General features: G+C 32.4%; 1 protein-coding gene across 9 annotated transcripts in view; it reads left to right on the top strand.

Annotated features, from left to right (window-relative positions):
- Positions 1-20,849, top strand: part of chinmo (Chronologically inappropriate morphogenesis) — a 267,710-nt gene that overhangs the window by 200,197 nt on the left and 46,664 nt on the right. For all 9 annotated transcript variants that reach the window (XM_088203671.1, XM_088203666.1, XM_088203665.1 and 6 more), the window contains one exon: positions 18,727-18,869. In XM_088203671.1, the coding sequence (XP_088059797.1) occupies positions 18,727-18,869 (143 nt within the window). The remainder of the gene's footprint in view (positions 1-18,726; positions 18,870-20,849) is intronic.

The raw sequence follows: 20,849 nt of genomic DNA on the forward strand, positions 1-20,849 counted from the left end.
TAACAACTTCGGTATTTTTTTCTTCCGAGACAGAAAGACTTTGTGTAATGATTTTTTTAACTGGCAAGCAGGGATGTTAATTCAGTAATTGAAAGATGAGAAGTAACACATGTTTCAACGTACAATAATATATTTAAATGAAAAATATTTTGATTATAAATAATATGCTCGAATTAATATTAAACCATCGAGTGTGTTATCATTCAATCTTTGATCTAATTTTAGTACCCAAGAAATTTGATCTAATTTTAATACTCAAATATATACCGTTGAGAAACTACACGCGTTTCCTTATCAGAAAAAAAAAACAGTAATCCTTTTACTAACAGAACTACTCTTAAATCTTTTTGTGTGGTGAAAATATTAAATAGCGAACCATCCCACTCAAGTTACACGTTATTTTTTATTTAGTGATATTGGATCAACTGAAACTTAAAACAAATATGTATTCAGTTCCTTAGCAGATACATTGTTAGCTTTTTGTGCGACTGGTTGTTTTAATTAAAAAAGTATATACTTGTGCTTATTAAATTTCGTTTAGAGTTCAGTGTGTTCTGAGTGTTTCGTCAAATCGTTCGGGACCGACTGCCTGTTGAAACGTCAAATTTTGCTACATGTACGCCCTGATATACAGCGGCTTTCAAGTACATACAAAGCATGCGAATCTTACGTCAAAGACTATATTTCTCGTGCATGTGAATTTATAAAGTTTTTCTTTCTTCAAATGGCCTAATGTCGTAAAGCTTGGGCAAAAGGAAAGTTATATAATTTCAGGCTAGTATGATTTTTTGTTGAATTGCGAAAATTGTTGACCTTAAATTGCTGTCGCTGTTTTGAATTTCAAATTAAGGTTTGGCATCCACTAAAAGGTTATTTATTCCCATTAACGGAGTCTCATTTTTCTGTTTATTATTTTTTACTTTTATATTGATATAAATAAGTAATTTTTCATATTTAAGACGTTGTTATTTTGACTAAATTTACTTTATACGTCCATCAAAGTATTTATTATCACATTTGAGCATCCGATGATCCTGAAAGTGGCATTTTAAATCTATATATAATGCAAAGCATCTCGATTCTGCTATTTCTCGTACTAATTATTGAAAATTGTGTGGAATTCCGGGATCCTAAGATAGTCTAAAACACAAGCATGTATGTATCCTAATTTTTTTCATTTACGTTTGTGCTGATTGCTCTATGGTCTTTTTTATTATGTTGTCTTATATATCCTCATAGAGATTTTCTTCTCAAGTTATTCAATCGTCGCTCATCTTGCTCTGTAAAATACTAAGTTGGTATTGTTTGTTGTAGTCATATAAAGCTACTTCTAAATGTCATATAAACATTTAGAAGTAGCTTAATAGTAGTTTTATAAACATCTTGAATAATAAAAAATTAGTAGAAAATATGTATTTCAATTTATCTCATTTAAGTAAATAAATCTATCTCTAACTTTTACTGAATAAATGTGGATATGCATATATACAAATATTTATGTGTCTGTAATATTAAACATGTTATTAAGTGTAATAATTTTAAAGTTATATTGCTTTTAAAAACATTTGATTGATAATCTGATTGAACCATATTTTATATTTGTTACCTTTGAATCGAATAGTTTGATTTATTTGATAACGTCTAAAGTTAAATCTAGTTAAACCAGTCGAGTAATATACAGTATGTTTTAACACACAGTGCACATATTCTAGTGCAAATAATAAAAAAATAGATTACGATTTTTTTTGATTGGGCGTAGATATATGTACACCATAAATATGCGGCCATGTTTACAAATTGGACATTTTCTCATGCGCTTTAATATTTTAATTATCATATACTTATATTTGCTAATTCTTTATGTACGGTCATATATTCTAGTGTGGCTATTACAAAAAGCCAATGCACTCTACCCGCGTGACTAATTATTGCTAGATTCGTTCGCCGCTTCTTGCACTTCTTAATTGCATTTTCACGAAATGAAACGGCCAAAAAAATACCGGCTAACTAGATGATTCTGCGTTTTATTCCATTGTGTTACCGAATTTTAGATTGGTATCCCACGATAGAGGAATTCTGAACTCGGCGACCTTAAGTAAAAACTTTCCCTGGGTTTTCGCGCTTATGGAACAATTAAGGCGTGTGAGAAAATGCACCATTTTTGTATATTTTCCATTATCGGCGATTTTTACGCATTGTTTACGCCACCGCTTATTGTTATCGATCAGATAAGTTTAGTGTTGTTATAGCAGGGCCACGCTATCAAAAAAATATATTAATGTACACCTATATCGTACATTTTACCCCTGTGTGTGAAAAGCGAATCCGAAAATATATTTTATTCCGAACTACTAGTTTTGCTTATAGTTTAGATTTTAATCTACACTTTGGACCCGTGTTTTTGACAGCAGATGTAGTTTTTTACGTTATCTGTTGTTATATTGTAGATTGGATATCGTAATGCGTCGGTTATAAAGTCTGTGTGTGAGTGAAAACTATTGATTTATCAATATGGATATGCTATTTATTAATACATTATTGATAAGTAGATTCGAGTTAAAATCTAAAAATGTGTCACGAGAATATGACTACTGGTTCAGATATGAGTAGATTACTAATATCTAATATTATTTAATATGTATGATTATGGACTGAATAAAAAATAAGTAAATTGCCATTTCGATGGAACAGCATCGATTATCAAAGCAAATGTTTTCTCACGTAACCCATAATTCAATTTTGACTGAATTATTACATAAAATATATTTTTTTAAATTCTTTTCATAGCATTTCCATTCTATCTGTGTATGTTTTATGGACTGGATATTGCTATTCTTGAATATTCTACTATATAATAAATAAATTGATAAGCAAATTTAGATATATACTTAAGCTCATGATATGCTAATGTCACTAATAATCCAATAGTAAAATATATATTTCTTTATATTAATAGATCAAAGACGAAACTCGCGGAAGTTAATAGATGTTGTCTCTTGGAATGCACAACTGTCTATCTATAGCTGGGGTAGCCAAAACGAATAAAAATATATGTAAAATAATAAAATATTCAACATAATATTGTTTTAAACTAATTTAACCATTAGACAAATTAAAAAATAACACCAAAGCAAGTGTAATATATATAAAGAAATACATTTTTATACATATTACACTTGCTTTTTAAGCCTAAATAATACCATGTCACCTACAAAGTTATGTAAATGTCTTATAGGTCGAAAGGATATTGAGAAACGTAAGAAAGAGCTTGCATTTAAAAAGTATTTAGTTCAAAAAGTTTCGTTAAGGTGCATACATATAAGGTGATCCTAAAGTCATAAAGAAACTGCAATATTTTGACGTTGTTGATATTTTTGTGTTTTACATTCGTGCATCAATTAAATCTAGTATACGTACTAGGCGCGCACGGTGAGATATGTTCCCTTTCGCTTGCTCGTGTGTTGACGTGACGAGGGTGAGTGAGAGATAGGAGCGTGCGTTACATGCGTTCCGCACGCATTCTTCTTCTCAATCACTCTCGTCACTTAACACGCGAACGAGCGAAAGGGAATGACACCTTTATACGGTCCTTCGTGACTTAAAGCCTACCCTGTATGCACAATCTAAGATCAGAGCTTCTGTCTATCTTATAAGTGGCTTTTAGATAAATGTTGTCTTTCTTGAACGCATTAGAAAGAAAAAATCTTATTTTACCATAAGTGAGGACTATTATTTGCCAGAAAAATGTAGGAAGGTGAATCGAAATTGTGATCATAAAAATATAAAATTCGGTACATATATATATATATATATATATATATATTTTCCTGGAAGCATTGTTGCTATCGTTGCCCAGATGACTGCAGTCAATTCGCATTCCAGTCCACGTCTCCAAAAGGAAATCTATGTACGCCGCACGTGAAACTGTAAAAGGAAGGAGGAAAAGCACGTGGGTGGAGAGAAAAGCACAAAAGCTCATTTGTATGCTCGGGGGTCGCGAGGGTAGAATTGTGGCCGCGAAATCTGATTCGCGACCGTTTCCTTTCGCTGCGTGATGTAGACCACTTTATCGCCGAGGGCAAATTTAGTCGAATTTTTACCCTGTATAACAATGGTCAGGTCGAATTTAAGTTTTCCTGTTATTATTATAAGCCTAAGGCGCGTTGTGTTCATTAAGTATGTAACATGGTTACCTCTTTAAACCTAATGGATAACTATCGACTTGTGACATCCGTACGTACATTGAGCCTTTAATGTATGTATCCAAGACGATTTGATTAGCTTGAAAGAACAACCTTAAATTAATTTTATCACTACTTTTCTCTAATTCAATATGATTAAATAATAAAAACTCAACATATGGCTGTATCATATGATTACGCACTAATTATTTGAATCATTTGAATCAAATTATAGTCTAAAATAAATTTTATTACAATAAACCAAAAAAAACAGGACATGAAAATAATACAATTGTAAAGCAATTAAAAAAACCTTTATATTTTCAATTAAAGCAATTTATAAATTTCATATTAAAATAGATCTTATGTAGCGGATTGATGCTGATTTTTTTGTAAAAGTCTTTGTAAAACGTGAACGTTACAAATCAAAATGCAGAAATATGCTTGTTGTATTGGCATTACGACTCGCTGAGGACCTGCTTCATTAGTCATACTATACCCTTTTCAGCGACCTAAATGTGATTTTTATATATGCAACCTGCATTTTAATATTTTTCAATTGCGCTATTTGGGTGAATCATTAGCTTATTTTCCATCCATCCACAAGTATTATTAGCACTGCTGGGTGCTTTCAAAATAAAATCTTCCACTCATGTTTTTTCTTGATGCGCTATGAAACATATTAATCGCTGTATTTTTCCTTCAGACGTTCCATGAGTTTTCTTATTGCCCACTATTATTTTAATTTTTATACTTATCAAATTTAAGCTTAGAATTTATATCAATGTTATAGTTAGTTAAGTAAATAAACCCCAATTGTGAACACACCATTAGATAAATTGTGTCTTATTTTTGGCTGACAAAAGATAACTAATTCACATAAGTATGTTGTTGACTGCTTTTTTATAAAGCTTTTGGAAAAAATTCAATACTGCTTTCTCGGCGTCCGCGAATTAATTGTCATCTGACATGCTCAGAGTTTGTGATCTGTAGGTTATTTTCAACGAGTTGCAATTTATTTACGCATAGAGATTATGAATTCAACATCATTAACTATTTAATTTAATGAAAAATTGAGATTGCTTTTTTTCCAAATTTTGATGATAAAGATAAAACTTTTTAAAATCCTAGTGTCCTAAAAATATTAAATAAAGTAAATAAATAGACAACCAGAATGTGTTATAAATATTAGTGGTATTTGTCCCGTGGCTCAGATTATTGCGCACGCGTGTAATTACAAAATAATAAAAATAAATTGTCTCAACCCTCATCATCCCCGTTTTCGCACACGTGTACGGTTTCACTGTCAACGACTTTGACATTGACTTTGAGCATTTTTTTCCATCCTCTCCAAGCGATGGCGCAACACGCGCGCGTCTCATGACGAACTTTTTCAGTCGCGTTTTTGTTTGTTTTCCGTGGGAAAATAACAAAAAGTACTGCTACGATGGAAATCGAGATTTGAAAGTCGCTGCGTGGATTTTGTTGTTTTTGTTTTTGTTTGGTCCATTGTGTTTTAGTTGCGTTCGATGCGTATCTGGTTAAAAAGTTCTTCACGCTAGGAGAAAAAGACATTACGGTTACCGTTATGATTCGTTTTATTTTGTACTGCTTGTGCGTGCGCGTCTTTTTTTTTTAGCTAGATTGCATTTTTAATGAACGACGTCGTTATGCGAGTCAGATGTTAAATCGTGATTTTCATTATGCATTAGAAAATTCACAAGCATCGCTGGATTTCTTATTTTTAAACTTATACATCTTTGTGATACGCCAATTACTCGTTGCGTAATCAAGAGTTCAGTTATGACGAGAAAGATAATTTCTGAATTTAGATTCAATAATAAATTACGCAATTTCATTATTATTTGTTTATTTTTAAAAATAACTATTGATTTAACAAACATATTAAAATATATATGTATATTTTCTACAAATATTTTTTTTTATATTTAAAAAAAATATATTTAATATTATAATATTAAAAATAAGAAAGCTAGAAATTTATTTAGTATTTGATATAATCCTAATTAAATTATTTTGTTATAGTTGTGCGTTTTCCCAGTACAAAACAACCCCTCTATTAGAACTACGGTTTTGAAGGGTGAATCAATTTATCTATACGTAATGTATTAAATTCCAGAAGCTCATTATATACAATACTAACACACAGAATTACTCCATTTAACTTTGCAATTAAAAAAAAAACATTTGGTCGACCGTAACATTTTATGCCAACTAAAAGGTTTTATCGTGTCAACGTGTAATAATATTATACATGATCATCTTCAGTTTCCAATTAATATAAAAAGAAAACTATATACACTTATCCCTCGATTTATGCGATAGATACGTTCCAGTAAAACGAAGCATAGAACGAAATTTGTAATAAAAAGATCGAATCGTTTCTTGAGATTATAAATTAAGCGCGCGTGCATTCCAAAAATAAACTCGGAACACACTGCATGGGCAGTGGAAAAAGTTCCAGATGTAGGTGGTGCGTGTGTGATTAAACCATTAATTAACTCATTTGTTTGTACTTCACCGCGAGTATTATGAAAAAAATGTTTTCTTTAATCGCGTAAGTAATAAGTGTATTTTGTATGGCATTCAAAAAAACATGGCTTAAATTTCATTGCAAGCAATTAAAAGGAGATTAAATATTGAACCTTAAAATCATCAATATGTGATTTATATGTCTCACTAAACAAATATAAAACTGCCGAGCTTAAGTAAAATTTTTACCGTAAACATTATTATTATTGCCTTTACCAAGTACACAAAACTTATTCACTTTCTACTCATGTACTCTTCGCTAAAAGCATAACTGATAAAATTAATATTTTTCAGGCAAATAAATTAATATTGTCCTGAAAAATTCTAAGCGTTCATCGACCGATTTTATTTGGTCAATTTCTGTGTATTTGAATATATAAAGACATTGTAAGTTTTATATGCTCTTTTAAGAGTATTGCTCAAAAACCAGTAAGTAAACACTGCATTTTTCTATGGTAGATCCACGCATGTTTTAATCGAAAATTACTTTAGGAGTTAAAAATATTTTATAAATCTCTAATAATAATTAGACAGTAAGTAAATTTACTTAACCAAAATCTGGGTTAAAATTTGCTACCATCCCTTTATACAAATATTGTTAGCTATGTATATTATTTTTTTAATTTAAGAAATAGTTATATTTCACAAATAAATTTTTATCATTGCAATAAAATCATGTTTCTGTAGCAATGGAGGTTTTTACAGTTTTGTCTAAAATAAAACAAGGGATAATAAATATGAAAATACATAAAATACATAGTTAATCTCCATTATAAAACTTTGTATTGTTGTTATAGATTATAAAAATACAGTTGAATTTGCAAATTTATATAATTTTATAAATTAAATTAGAACCATCACGACTTAAAATATTAATTCAATACGTCACTATGGTATATAAGAAAAACTAAAACCAAAAAAAAGTGGATTATTAAAAATAAATGATCCAAATACCGTGTTTTTGTTTTAAGGTGTTATACACATATTGAAGAATTGTGTATATAGAGTTGTTGGTTATATAAAAATTAAGGAATTTATCAAATCTTGCGATCTTTGGCTTAAAAGTTTGGTAATGAGCTGCTTCTCCATATTTATTTTAGAGTCGTGTCAGACGCTTCTCTTTTGCTACTAGGATACATTTCAGCACCGTCTGATTGTCCCCTCACGCCCACGCACGTAGTAAACCAACGTCTACTTTTGCACAATCCGAACATGCAAATTAATTCGGAAACTTTAGTCCGGATGTGGTGTATTTTCGAGCTGATGTGGGGTGGTTATGACGAGGGTTGGGGGAGGTGTTTCGAGTCGGGGTTGAAGACCCCTGCGAACGCTTTTCCGCCGCGTCCTTGACAACGGGATGGCAATGACCGATAACTCCACGAGATACTTTCTCTTTCTCTATTTATATTTTATTTCTGTTTTGCTTCCGCGAAATCCACAAGTAAAGCATGAAAAATACATATTCCGAATAAATTGTTAATTATCGCGAATTTTTTTTCTCGCTGGGTACTCAATATATTTTTCGCAAATGTAAATATATCGCCATTGATGTCTGTGTTATGCAATAACACGCAATAAATAAATAAATCAAAAAATATCGCCGCCACAGTCGATAAAAGGGAAATAAAAATGTTTTTATCGCTTTTTTATTCCCTGCGATATTTATTTGCTCGTCGCGTGTCGCGAAACACACGTCGCCTATGTATATATATGCAATTTGAGGTATAAAATTGCATTAAAAATGTAAATTATTCACTTCCGTGATGCTGTTTCGTGACCGATCGACTTTATTGTAGATTGGAGAGCTTTATTGTTATAAATATAAGCAGTTGATTGTTGCAAAGGTAATGACAAGTAATACATATATTTTGCGTTCATACAGAAATGCAACACAGAGCGTGTTATGGGACGAAAAACGTCAGTGTCTTTAGTTCTTCTTTACGCTGCCAATTTAATCAAAATACGTATAAAATAAACTTATTTGGATATTAAGGAAATTGACAATATCTCAGCAACTTTCTATTTAAATAGTAAGTAATATTTTATCTGTGTAGAAATTCTATTTTATATTGTGCTATGGAACAATCTATATAAATAAAAGGCAATGTTCGTATGTATGTGCCTTATAGACTCATAAACTACTAGACCGATTTCGCTAATTTTTTTACAGTTTCTTCTTATTAGTGCTGGAAGTGTTTAGAGAACGGTTTGAATGAAATCCGATAGATAGTGCTGCTGTTTTTACAGTGTTGTATGGCTCAAACGTGTTCGCGATAGTTTCCACGTCATATTATGTCACATCGCCGCAGTCGTATTTTAATTTTTTTTAAATATATCTCAAATTAGTATTAAATACTTGCATGAGTAAAAAAAAAGCTAAAACACGTAAATTATGTTTTTGATAATCCATAAATCCTAGTTTTGCCACACTTTTCTTTCTTATTTAATTATATCAAACTCGTAAATTAAGTTTTAGATGTCACTGTCATTATAATTATTATTTAAATATATTTCATTACCATCAGTATATTGACATCATACACTTTCGTCGTCTCGTAGATCAAACCCGTGTAGAATATGTATAAATACCATTTAGCCAGTCGGGCGAATTCCAAAGTATAATATATTTCTTGATGATAATTGATATTAGGCTGTTTCATTGCTGTTGTGTATTAAATTTGGCTCTATTTGTCGTTGCACAAATAGAGCCAAAATTTTGAGAAAAGATGATATGAAACAGAAGCAGAAATAGCACAACAAAATGAACAAAATAGATTACATAATTCACAGTCACGTGCTACTGAATAATTAAAACAACACGAAAAGTGAAGTAGGAATTAGAGAATTGAGATAAAATTTGTCATATGCTGATTGAAATGATTTACGCATGCACTTTATCGTATTGCATTTCAGTATAACTCTGAAATTGAATATAGAAAAATTTTCACACAATTCAATTCATGTAATTTTTATTAAATACATGAATTAAAATCGTACTTCAATTGTATTTATTTATTTCATATACATATGTTATATGTATATACTCAAATTTAGCAATAGTAAGGCATTGCAGGTGTTATATAAAATACGTAGTGTGCCTCGCATTTCGCATCAAAAATTCTAAAATTTGTTTAAATTAATAATTTTCATTATCTACACTACAAGATAATTCCAGAAAAAAACCCTAATTTATAGATGAATTCAAATTTAAAAATAATATTAATCGTCGCCGAACGACGACAAGCAGGTGGTACAAGTGAGGTGATTTAATGATTAAAACAACATAAATGAGGCATAAACATGTCACACCTTGATGGTTTTAATGTAGTCAATAAAACCAATAATTTCCCGTACAAAACGCTTATTTTAATGCGTGTCTTTTTGAATGCCAGACAGAAATATGGTAAATTTTTATTTATTTATTTATTTATTTATTAGGAACTAAAGATAATCAGGTTTAATATTTTAACATATTCACACGATAAAAACATACATAACAAACTCAAATGTATATTAGATAACCGTCGCAATATGATCAACCAAACTGTAACACACTAGATTTTACTTTTTAAGATAGAGACCTTAGAGATAAGTTATGATGTGAATTAGTGATGAGTTATATAATATTTGCCGAATGTGCAGAAAAGCGGACAGAAACATTGGCTATGTTCTGGGTGCACCAGATCCATTGTAGAATTTTCTCTGTTGTATGCTATGTAATATATTCTAGACTCAAAGTTTCAGTTTGGTTCAATAAGCCCAAGCGAACCAAATTGATGATTGCATTTTGAACTTTTACCGCAACCTACCAGCCAACACACATCAGCGCACCCCCAACACAAACAGGAAGTGGGCAGTCAGCCGTCGATCGGGGGTGTTTACGCCGGGCGCTTCAAGGGTGGCGTCATCGGGGGTGGCTGTGAAAGTGAAACTGAAACTGAAACTGAAAGCGAAGCCGCATAGCGACCGCCGCGTCGTTAGCGTTTGACGGGTAAACAGTTCAGTTTGCGCGACCTTCCCCTCCCGCCCACGAATGTATAATAGGAAAAATGCAATTAGGTCGCTTTCTACGCGTACGCCCGTCTTTATGGCAAAGGTCGTTTTCCGGGTGGGGGCGGCCACCCCGTTCTTTCCTTCCCTTTCTGTATTGCCAAGGTCGTCTAGCGGCGGTGAACGACCCCCGCCCAGGCGCGTGACACAATATGCACAAATCGATAACGGCGAGGGCGGGACGCAGCCCGGGCATGATTAATGGGACACTCTGAACACGCATGCAAAGAGCGCGGAAGAAGTCCGGTGCTTCCGTGCGGCGCCGAAAAAGAAGCCGTCACCTGATCGACGGCGCCGGGGTTAGGGTGCGTTTACATGGTACGAGTGGTAGGGGAGACGACATACTGATGCAGTAGTCCTTTAGTAGTATAAAATATTAAACATGCATACTTGCATCTAAATCCGTATAAATTTAGATAACACAAGAACTGAACCCCAAAGTCCACGGAAAGCGAAGAATTTACACAGATTGGGTGTTAAAGTAGCTTAAAGTTGATGCTGATGTTTTAAAAAAAATCTTTTCTGATAAGCAAATTTTCACCTTTCTGGGTATGTTAATAAGCAAAATTACCACATATGGGGCAAGGAAAATCCTCATATGATTCAGGAGAACATTACATGCCCAAAAAATTACTGTTTGGTGCGCATTGTGGTCAGGCAGCTTTCATAAGACATTTTACAGAGTTTGTCATGAGCTTCTTTTCCGGAAGTTTCTTCGAATGATATTTTTGCTAAAAGTGAGAGAATACAATTTATTGCATTATCGGCACACATTTGAAGTAGCTTAGGGGCGGTATCGACAATCCCTCGATGTTTGCTGATTTGGAAGTACCCTAAAGAGTCACGATCGCGTACATTATTATTTACCGTCGCGATTGAGCACGAGCTTTCCAGCTTCTTAACAAACTTGCCAAACACAATGATGTTTTCGAGATGATGCACCACAATTATTTATATTGTTGTAATTCATCATTTCTTGAGCATTTTTATGTATAATACGTGTGTATATGAAAGTAAGTTTAAATTGATGTATTGATACGTTAAATAAAACTTGTTTGTATAAGGAAATAAAATATGTCTACGTTCTGGAGTGGCACAGGGAACAAATCTGTGTCCTCTGCTGTTTTTTCTCTTTATCTACGACATGCATAATATTTATTATATGCTGATAAACTTGAAGTGTTTCAGAGTATTTGCACATTCGAACTCGCTCTCTTTACAAAAAGACTTTTGTCGATCAACAACCGATAACTTTCAGCATTTTCAAGATTCCATTATTTGGAATCTCCATTATTTGGGCTCCATTATTTGGAATCTTAGCGAAACCAAGTTTTTTCAAATTCAAATAATATTTCTTATATATCACTACAAGAAGATTTTTTTATTTTTTCTAGGAGTATTGTGATGCAATTCATTGTAGTTTAAGCATACGTATATTCAATAAAGTTAACACAGAGTGGTGTCGAGAATATGTGTAGTGCTTGGTGACTTTCAGCTGTGAGCTTTATAGTACGCTGGAAGTCTCGATCGCGTCCCTTATTCGTGTCCGTAGCGGCCAGGACGTCAACGTTTGAGTACACTCCTCTTGCACGAGCCATCCAGCTTGTCAACGAGCTTGCCAAAGACAAGGATGTTTTAGGCGATAACTATGAGGAACTGAAAAAAATATGTGGGATGGTGCTTATCAATTAGAAGTGTGCGTCATATTCGTTCTTTTAAATATTTAATGGTATAATTTAACACGTGTGTATATAAATATTTATCCATATGAACGTATACTTGAGTTGTTGTACTGTATATGTATCATAAATCAAATATTAAATAATTCACCATGAATGATTAGGGAAACATGTCAAGTCATAATGGTCAGATTTATAATATAAATATATTATTAAGGATTTCTTGTTGCACTTCATAACATATAATATCATTTTTTTAGAAAAGTAAGCAGTTTACTAAGAATATTTTATATGTATGGTTCAAGTGTAATGGGTCAAGGATTGTGAATGTAGAAAATAGCAACATTCCTAATAAGTGCTGTATTGTGGCAAACTTTTTCTTTTGAAGCTGTAGTTAAAATAAAATAATTATTTTAAAAATAAATGAAAAAACTCGTTCGTTTGAAGTTTAATAATTACATTACAGTCTCAATGAAAAACGGCAACATGACATTGTTACCCCTTTGTAAACTTTTTATATTTACGGCCAACCCCCCTAAGTCGAGTTTGCCTCCATAAATCAGGACCTTTAATCGCAGGCTGTGTTTGCAACCAGTTGATCGCGAAAAAATAGCGTGTTTAGCACGCGATATTAGAGGCGTTGAACCAAACGATTATTATTATACTTAGACTAAGCATGTATTTTTTGGGTCATTGTTGATGAAGATACAGCCTTATTACCCGAAAGATGTAACGTTACGGTTTTGCGGCGTAATAAAACGGACGTAATTACTATCGTTATTAAGGATTAGCATGATCGTTTTTTATTATATGTGCAATTACCTTGAGCGTTTTCTCATAAAACTATGCGCATATTGTTATTGTTTTTATAGCGATGCACAAGATTTGTATCGTTTTGCTACACGATGTTGTGATGTATTCGCATAAAAAAGGAGCTGAGTCGTTGGCCTCCGTTCAAGGCTATTATATTATATTTACGACTATAAAATTATTTTTTACCACCATTCATGATGTCTAAATATATCTTCATATACATTCTAAAAATGTCGTTTTGATTAAAGTTCTTTCAAATTATCATGAATCATCCCTTAATTGGCTTTTTCGCGAATCCTTGCCTGCCCCGGAATAATCGAATAATTTAATCTTCCCTACAACGAAACTTGTAGGATTTCCGGTAATTCACTTAAGACTTGCAATTTAAGGTTTCGCATTTCAATCCGGCTACATTTACTAGCGCCTCTTATTATCAATCTTGCTGTTACAAGACAATTTAAATTAAATAAAAAACTGAGCGTTTGCAAAACAAAGCTTAAAAGTTTTAACCGTGTTTATCGTAACAATTTGCTTGATTATATATTTACTATAAGTTTTTCATCCCTATGAAATCAATCCATTTTTTGTAATTACCTGAATTACTGAAATTTTAACGTGAGCAAGGTTTGGAGTATACAGCGGGTGTTTACTAACCTTCAATTGTTTTTTTACTGCAGCATTATTGCCGCGTGCAGTTACGCATTTTTTATGTTAAACTTAGATTTTATAAGGACAGTATTTAATTTTGTTAATTAGAAACTAAACAGAAACCACTCATTGTTTAATGTATTTGTTTTCATACAATTTATTTTGTATGTATCTGGAATTATAGTTTACCTCTATTTGCGCCGTAAATAAGTTCTGCGAAATTTCACGTAAATCTAATTCACATAAATTAAAGCATAGAACATGTATAAAAATGGAATATAGGTTACAAAAAATTTGCGTGAAGCGAAAACAAACAATTATAAAATATATGTACCTACATATGTATGTACATTCTCGTATATCAATACAAAAAATTAGTGTGGCAAACATATTACATATTTATTATTACTTAACAATAACAATATGTACTCAAAAATAATATTTAACAGCTCTTTATAATATGTTAATAACTTAAGACTGTATAACAAATTTAATATTCCTTTTTGTCGCTGCTGTATTTTAATTTAACATGTTCTTTCATTAAAATTGGTCATATCTAGTAGCAAGTTTAATGGATTTACCATTATGAAATAATCTGCTGCCAATTGTTACACTGAAATTTAACAGAACGTTCGATATTTAAAATCATATTTTCTAATTTACTGGCCAATTGTAGAACTTAACAGTAATAATTTTCGAAGTAAATTCATTTAGTTTGTCAGAATCAGCCATATGATATTATCTTTAAGATACGATTAATTGGTTTTAGTTACTATAGCAATTAATTATATTTCGTCTATTTCTTGATCGACGAATAACTCGTCAATGTCGGCTAATACTAAATTTTTAAATCCATCTCCAAATACAGATATTCTTAATCCATTATTGGAATTAATTAGTTGGGTGTTCTTGAACCCACCCTTAGCACAGTTAAACATCGAGTACATACGATTGCAATATGTAATAAAATTTTTTTTTTTTTATTGACCGCCTTAACGTAAAACTGCGTAAAACAGGTACGGGTGTATTCGTTATTTTCAACTATTTAAAAAGATGAAATATTTTAATAAATTCGTAAAGTTATAAAGAACTTAAGTATAGTTAAAATAATGAATACGAATTTATACATACATACATTTTTTATGTTAACAATAAAAAATATGAAGAATGCTTATTTTAATTTTGAAATAATCGAGCATTAAATGTTCCAAACTTAAGTACGATGTTTCGTTTTTATTATTCTTGCTGCTGAAAATACTCATTTAGTAACTGGAAATGTGGGCTTTATTGTAATAATAAATTACATTGGATAGACTTAATATTATATATTATTTGTAATGATTCAAAAGAGATAAAAATAATCCATACAAGCTATTAAGTACGTCTACTATTAAGTTTTTCTTTTTTGTTCTTCTCGAATAAAAATTTCCGTGATGATTTTTTTTTAGTTCCTGATGTAAGTTATGTTCCTTAAACAAAATTTTCTAATATGGAGTTTTTATTTTTAGTGTCCTCCTTTGATATTTTAAAAATCTGGTCACTTATTATTAATCACCTAAAAATATGAGTAATATCTGGAATTTCGGCAACTAAAAGTACTTTTTTATTATTATTTGTCAATTACGTTATTTTTTAAACTATTGAAAAATTTAACAATGTTTTATTTATATAACACTTACTTACTGATATTATTTATTTAGACGTTGTGCCGATGAGCAATAGCCACAAAACCTTCAGCGCAACGCGTTTTTTGAAACTGTTTGTTTTGGTTGATTAACTGCCTGTTAATCGATAATTTTTAAACTAAAAATGTAAAGGGTATGTTCTTACATTTCAGTTTAAATGAATCGGTAGTTACAATCAAAATGAACCTCAATGTATTTCACGAGATATAAAATGAGTTTCTTGGTTCCAACGCAATATAATTTAGAGCACCCAACGCACGCAGAATTTCCGATCACTGAATATTTATTAAATCGATGATGAAAACGGGTGATTTTAAAACAAATTTTTGTGACTTAAGCCTGATAAACGTTGCCTTGTCATGCAGAAGTTAGTGGTAGCGACAGTTCTGCCAATCGAGTTTTATTTTTACTTTCCGAATATCTCGTACACGTCTTGCTTATATCGGCCTTTGATCTTTGGCATATGTCAAATTATTTCCTGTTTCTCTCTTGGGAGTGTTTGTTACTAACAGCGTTCCAGCTTATTTCAAATATCCTTCTTAAAACATTTCTCTCCTGCGTACTTCTGAGATATCGTACACATTGCCAATATACTAAAATTAATAACCTAGATAATTCTAAACTCATACAGTCATAGTTCAGAGCTACTGTTATACAATATGCGTGATCACTACTGAGTTATGTCAGTAGCATTATTGTAGAACACAATTGCTTGCATTGTCACTAAACTTATAAATATGCGAACGCGTCACATTTTAGCCGTATCTGATTCTGAACTATATTGCGTAACGACGTCCTTAACCCTGCTGACTCTTCACATCTATTGTCACCGACAAGTACATAAGCCATTTTCGGATCTTCCCGGTTGCCAATTCCGCTGCGCCTACCGGCGTGACACGTGCCTCGTGGGTGTCCCATAGGTGTGACACGTCTCAGGTGACTGGAAGGTTCGTTTGCAAGGCTCGTCTTGTAACGCGAGAACCACCCCCCGTCCGTCGGTGTCGTAATCCTCTTAATGATGTCGCACGCTCCGGTCGGGTTGGCTTTGGCGAAACCAACCCCCTCTTGTCGGTAACCACCCCCGTGCGGTTATTTCCAATTTGCTACCCCGGATTTCACCCACTACCCGCGGTGAAACATTATCTTTCAAAAGTCTATTTTGGAACGAGCGAATTTTTTTGGACCGGCTCCAGGAACATTGTTAGAGCGATTACGGAATTAATCGCGCCAATGTGTGAACAGTAAAACCTCGTTTGATGGAATCCTTATAGCTTAAAGAAATATTGTCTGTATTCATATTTTTTTATGAATTTTGTTAGTATATTATATCATGTCACAATTTCTGGTAAACTCCACTACTTTCCTGCGAACAATACTAGGAGAGCACTTTGCACAGATGATGACAATGATAGTTGCCACGCACTTGCACTAGCTTATTTATTATATATATACGATAAAAGCCAATGTAATTACCTCCAACACAAAAATCGAATGATTCATCTACTTTTGATTCGCCCTCAGAGGGTGCGCCTCCCGATATTTTGACGAGAATAAGTAGGCAGTGCAAATATAATTGATATACTGAAAGGGACAGTCAATCCTGATCCTAGATTTTATCAAATTTAATTATGTAACATTAATTAAGTATTATAAAATACGATTAGTAATCGATCAGTCTGGATTAACGTGGCTTTACTGTATGTAATACATAATCGTTTCATATTTCCAAAAACGCTTACACTGTGCTTTTGGAAATCCGCAACGTCCGACCATAATTCACATCCTAATTGCGCCGCCGCGAGTCCGAAATTTATGTCCGCTGTATGAGCACATAGTGCGTATACGAGAAACGGAATTCTTATTTATTTATTTGTTATATTTTATCTGTTTGTTGTGTGTGTTTTTTGTAGAATTAATTGTTTCGAGTAGCGAATCCCGAGGATTAAGACGCGCTGTGCGATTATGGGCCATTTGTGCTCGGATGTGCGTGACTTGAATGAGATACTCGGATGCTGTGTGCTGTATTATATAAAACTGGATGAGATGAATCGCTTTGATTCGGCTGTTTATTCAATGTACTATATTTAGGCGCAACGTATCGGCGTTTACGATTTTTACGTGCGCTATACATACATATATCTCTTTTAACCCCTTTGCTGAAAATTTAAATTTTACTAACATGTTTTTAATAAAAATATTAAGGTAACGGGATAGAATCACGATATTTACTAGAAATAATAATATTTTTTCCTGTGCGTCCTAGTGTGTTTATTAATTTTATGAATATATTTGCGCAGCGGTGTAACATAAACCCATATTTTAAATTAAAGTTATATAAAAATAAAATAATATAGAAAAATCTATAAAAAAAGTATCAATATAATAAAATAACAACGAAACCAATTATTGTTATAAGTTTGCTAAAAAATAAGGCACTTAGTGCTTGTTTAAAAACACACTATGGAGGGTACAATAAACGTGACATTTCAACTTTATAATAAAACAAACTACTCTGAATCACACTGTAATTCATGATTATAAATATACATGTTAAACTCAAGTTTTACAGACAATAACGCTGAAAACACGTTTTTAAATAGTTAAAGGTTACATGCAAATACTTGAAGCATTTTAAAAATAGTGCAACAATTAGACTTCAGCTATCTAAGATCAGCGAAAAACAAGTACAAGGTTTTGTAAATTTAAATAATTTAAAAATAAACCGTATCTTTATAGAAGTGCTAATGTATTTGTTTTGAAATCTTAAAGACACCGCCAATGAACTTTTGCTCTTTCTAAAAAGTCAAACCTGCCTCGGATACGCGTATAAACAGATACCTGGCGCCTATCAAAGTTTTCAGCGAAAAATGACTGTCGATAAAATCAATTTTCCGCGAAAATACGCCGCTGGCTCTATTAAAATATGTGTGTGTGTTAAATAAAATTTCTTCACGCTTTGTTGGATGTTTACTCACTTGAAGTAACTCTCGCGAGTTACCTTACCACCTTATTTATATTTTTTTCGCATCGGCCATTGTGTGCGGTTGACGTGCCGTTAAAAATACTTTTATGTGAAAGAAAAACCTTATCTAACTTGTTTTTTCTCCTTGTTCGCAGATTAGACATTCCAGGCGGCCTGGGGATGGACTCACAGCAGCAGTTCTGTCTAAAGTGGAACAGCTTCGGTTCAAATCTTGCGACAGCCTTTTCAAATTTATTCAAATCGGAGAGCCTCGCAGATGTCACACTATTCTGCGAAGGTAAGAAATCCTTATATACACGGTATATAGGTACTTTTATAGTACCGGTTAAGATGTTCTTTCAGTACACCCACGTGAAAGCAATAATACAAACCATCGTCCAGATTAAAATCCGTTAGGTATTAACTAACCCTTTGTAATGAATGTTTTCGGTTTAGCTATAATTATACCGTCTGCATATTTCAAAATGCACAAGGCTTCATACGCATTGTTCCGTGTCGCTACTACCTACGTACCTCTTCAGTGAAGGCAAAGCTTTACCATGTACCTACTTTATATTTGGAAGTTTGCGATGATTATTTGTGCGAAACTCGGAATACAGGACCGGGAGACACTTGTCGTTTCGTGGGTAGGGTGCGTTAACAGAAGCAAGCGCCAGTAATTAGGACCTGTTGGCTCGCGAAAGCCGTTAAGCATCCAGGGGTCGAAGGGTACTTGCGATCCCTCTCTCTCTCTCTCTCTCCGAAGCGCTAAGTACCCACCGGAGACTGATCTCCGTAAGCCTCTCGCAAGGCTCGAGTACTTTGAGGTTTTAATGACTACAATTATCCAATGTTACCGCTGGGGGTGCTGCAACAAGTACTTAATTAAATGTTTATTTATTACATTATTATGTAGTGTACTTTTTAATTATGTTCGCGCGTCTGGTTGGTAATGAGGTATATACAATTGTGTAATACATAAAAAATAATAAGGATTGCCATGATTATCTAGAATTTAAATCAATTTTTTCCATTGCTTTTAACCACTATTTGAGAATCGTTGAGTATATTTATCTAACCAAATATTTTTAATTTAAATCAAATATATTTGGTTTTACACGTTTAGCGCGGAGATGTACAAACGCATTGGTTAATGGCATACTTCCAGTTCTTGTACTTGACCTATAAGCTCTCCCACTATCCATGCAGTGTGTCTTGAATTGATTTTTGGAGGGCACGCATGTCGAAAAAAACGTTTAAAAAGTACACATGAATTATTAAAAATTTCGTTGTGTGCCTTGATTTACGCAATATTTTCTGGAACATATCCACCGCGTAAATCGAGATATAAGTGTATACTAATTTGGAAATAAACGATAAACCAATTCAAATGCAGCGTTTTAAAATAATTTTAGAGAAAAATCTTTCTATACGACTCTGGTAGTATCGTGATATTCCTATCAAGGAAAAACATAAATTGGCACAACTCCAAATCTAGTGACTGAAAAAAAACTTTTCGCTGCACAATTCTAGCTAGAGTCCCGCAGAGCAGTCTCGGGCTTCTTTATTATATACAGTAATATAACTTATTGAGAAAACTGACTTATCAATATACACCGGCGACATCTATTTGAAATTTAAATGAAAAAAAATCTAAGATAAAAATTACGCAACATAAAATTAAAAGTGAGCTTTAAAACTTGAGTGTAAATTTAGGTAACATATTACAGATTTTAGCTTTAAGAGAGAGAATAAAATTCAGAAAGATGCTTGCCATGTATAAAATAATAGTAATACACTATTTATAAACTCTTCTAAATTATGTTTATATTAAACGCCCTTTTATACTGACTTAAAATACTTTATTATTTTTTTAATGCCATGTAATACTAAAAAATAATACAAATACCACCTAATATTATAAGTCACCAGAATTAGTGACTACGAGAAAATCTAACTAATATGCAGTATGCGAATGCAATAAAATTATATTTGCTCTTTTAGCTTTACTTTTCGCATTTTTTGGCATTTTTTAAATGTTTATGTAATATTCAGAATAAATAAAAAAATTATAACGACAAATAAAGGCTGTAATTATGCAACTGAACATAACGGTGAGACTGAATTAGACCTACAATATTTTTTTTAAACTCATGTGGGCAATTAAAAACAACAAATTTGTTTGTATAATTCTCATATTTACGCTTAGAGTTACCTGCTAAAATATTTCGATAAGACTATGCACTTATAAAGAGCCACCCATAATTATGGCCAAAAC

Source organism: Plectrocnemia conspersa, unplaced genomic scaffold (genome assembly GCF_051122295.1).
Source record: "Plectrocnemia conspersa isolate PC_06_02 unplaced genomic scaffold, ASM5112229v1 ptg000014l, whole genome shotgun sequence".
Classification (NCBI taxonomy): Eukaryota; Metazoa; Arthropoda; class Insecta; order Trichoptera; family Polycentropodidae; genus Plectrocnemia; species Plectrocnemia conspersa.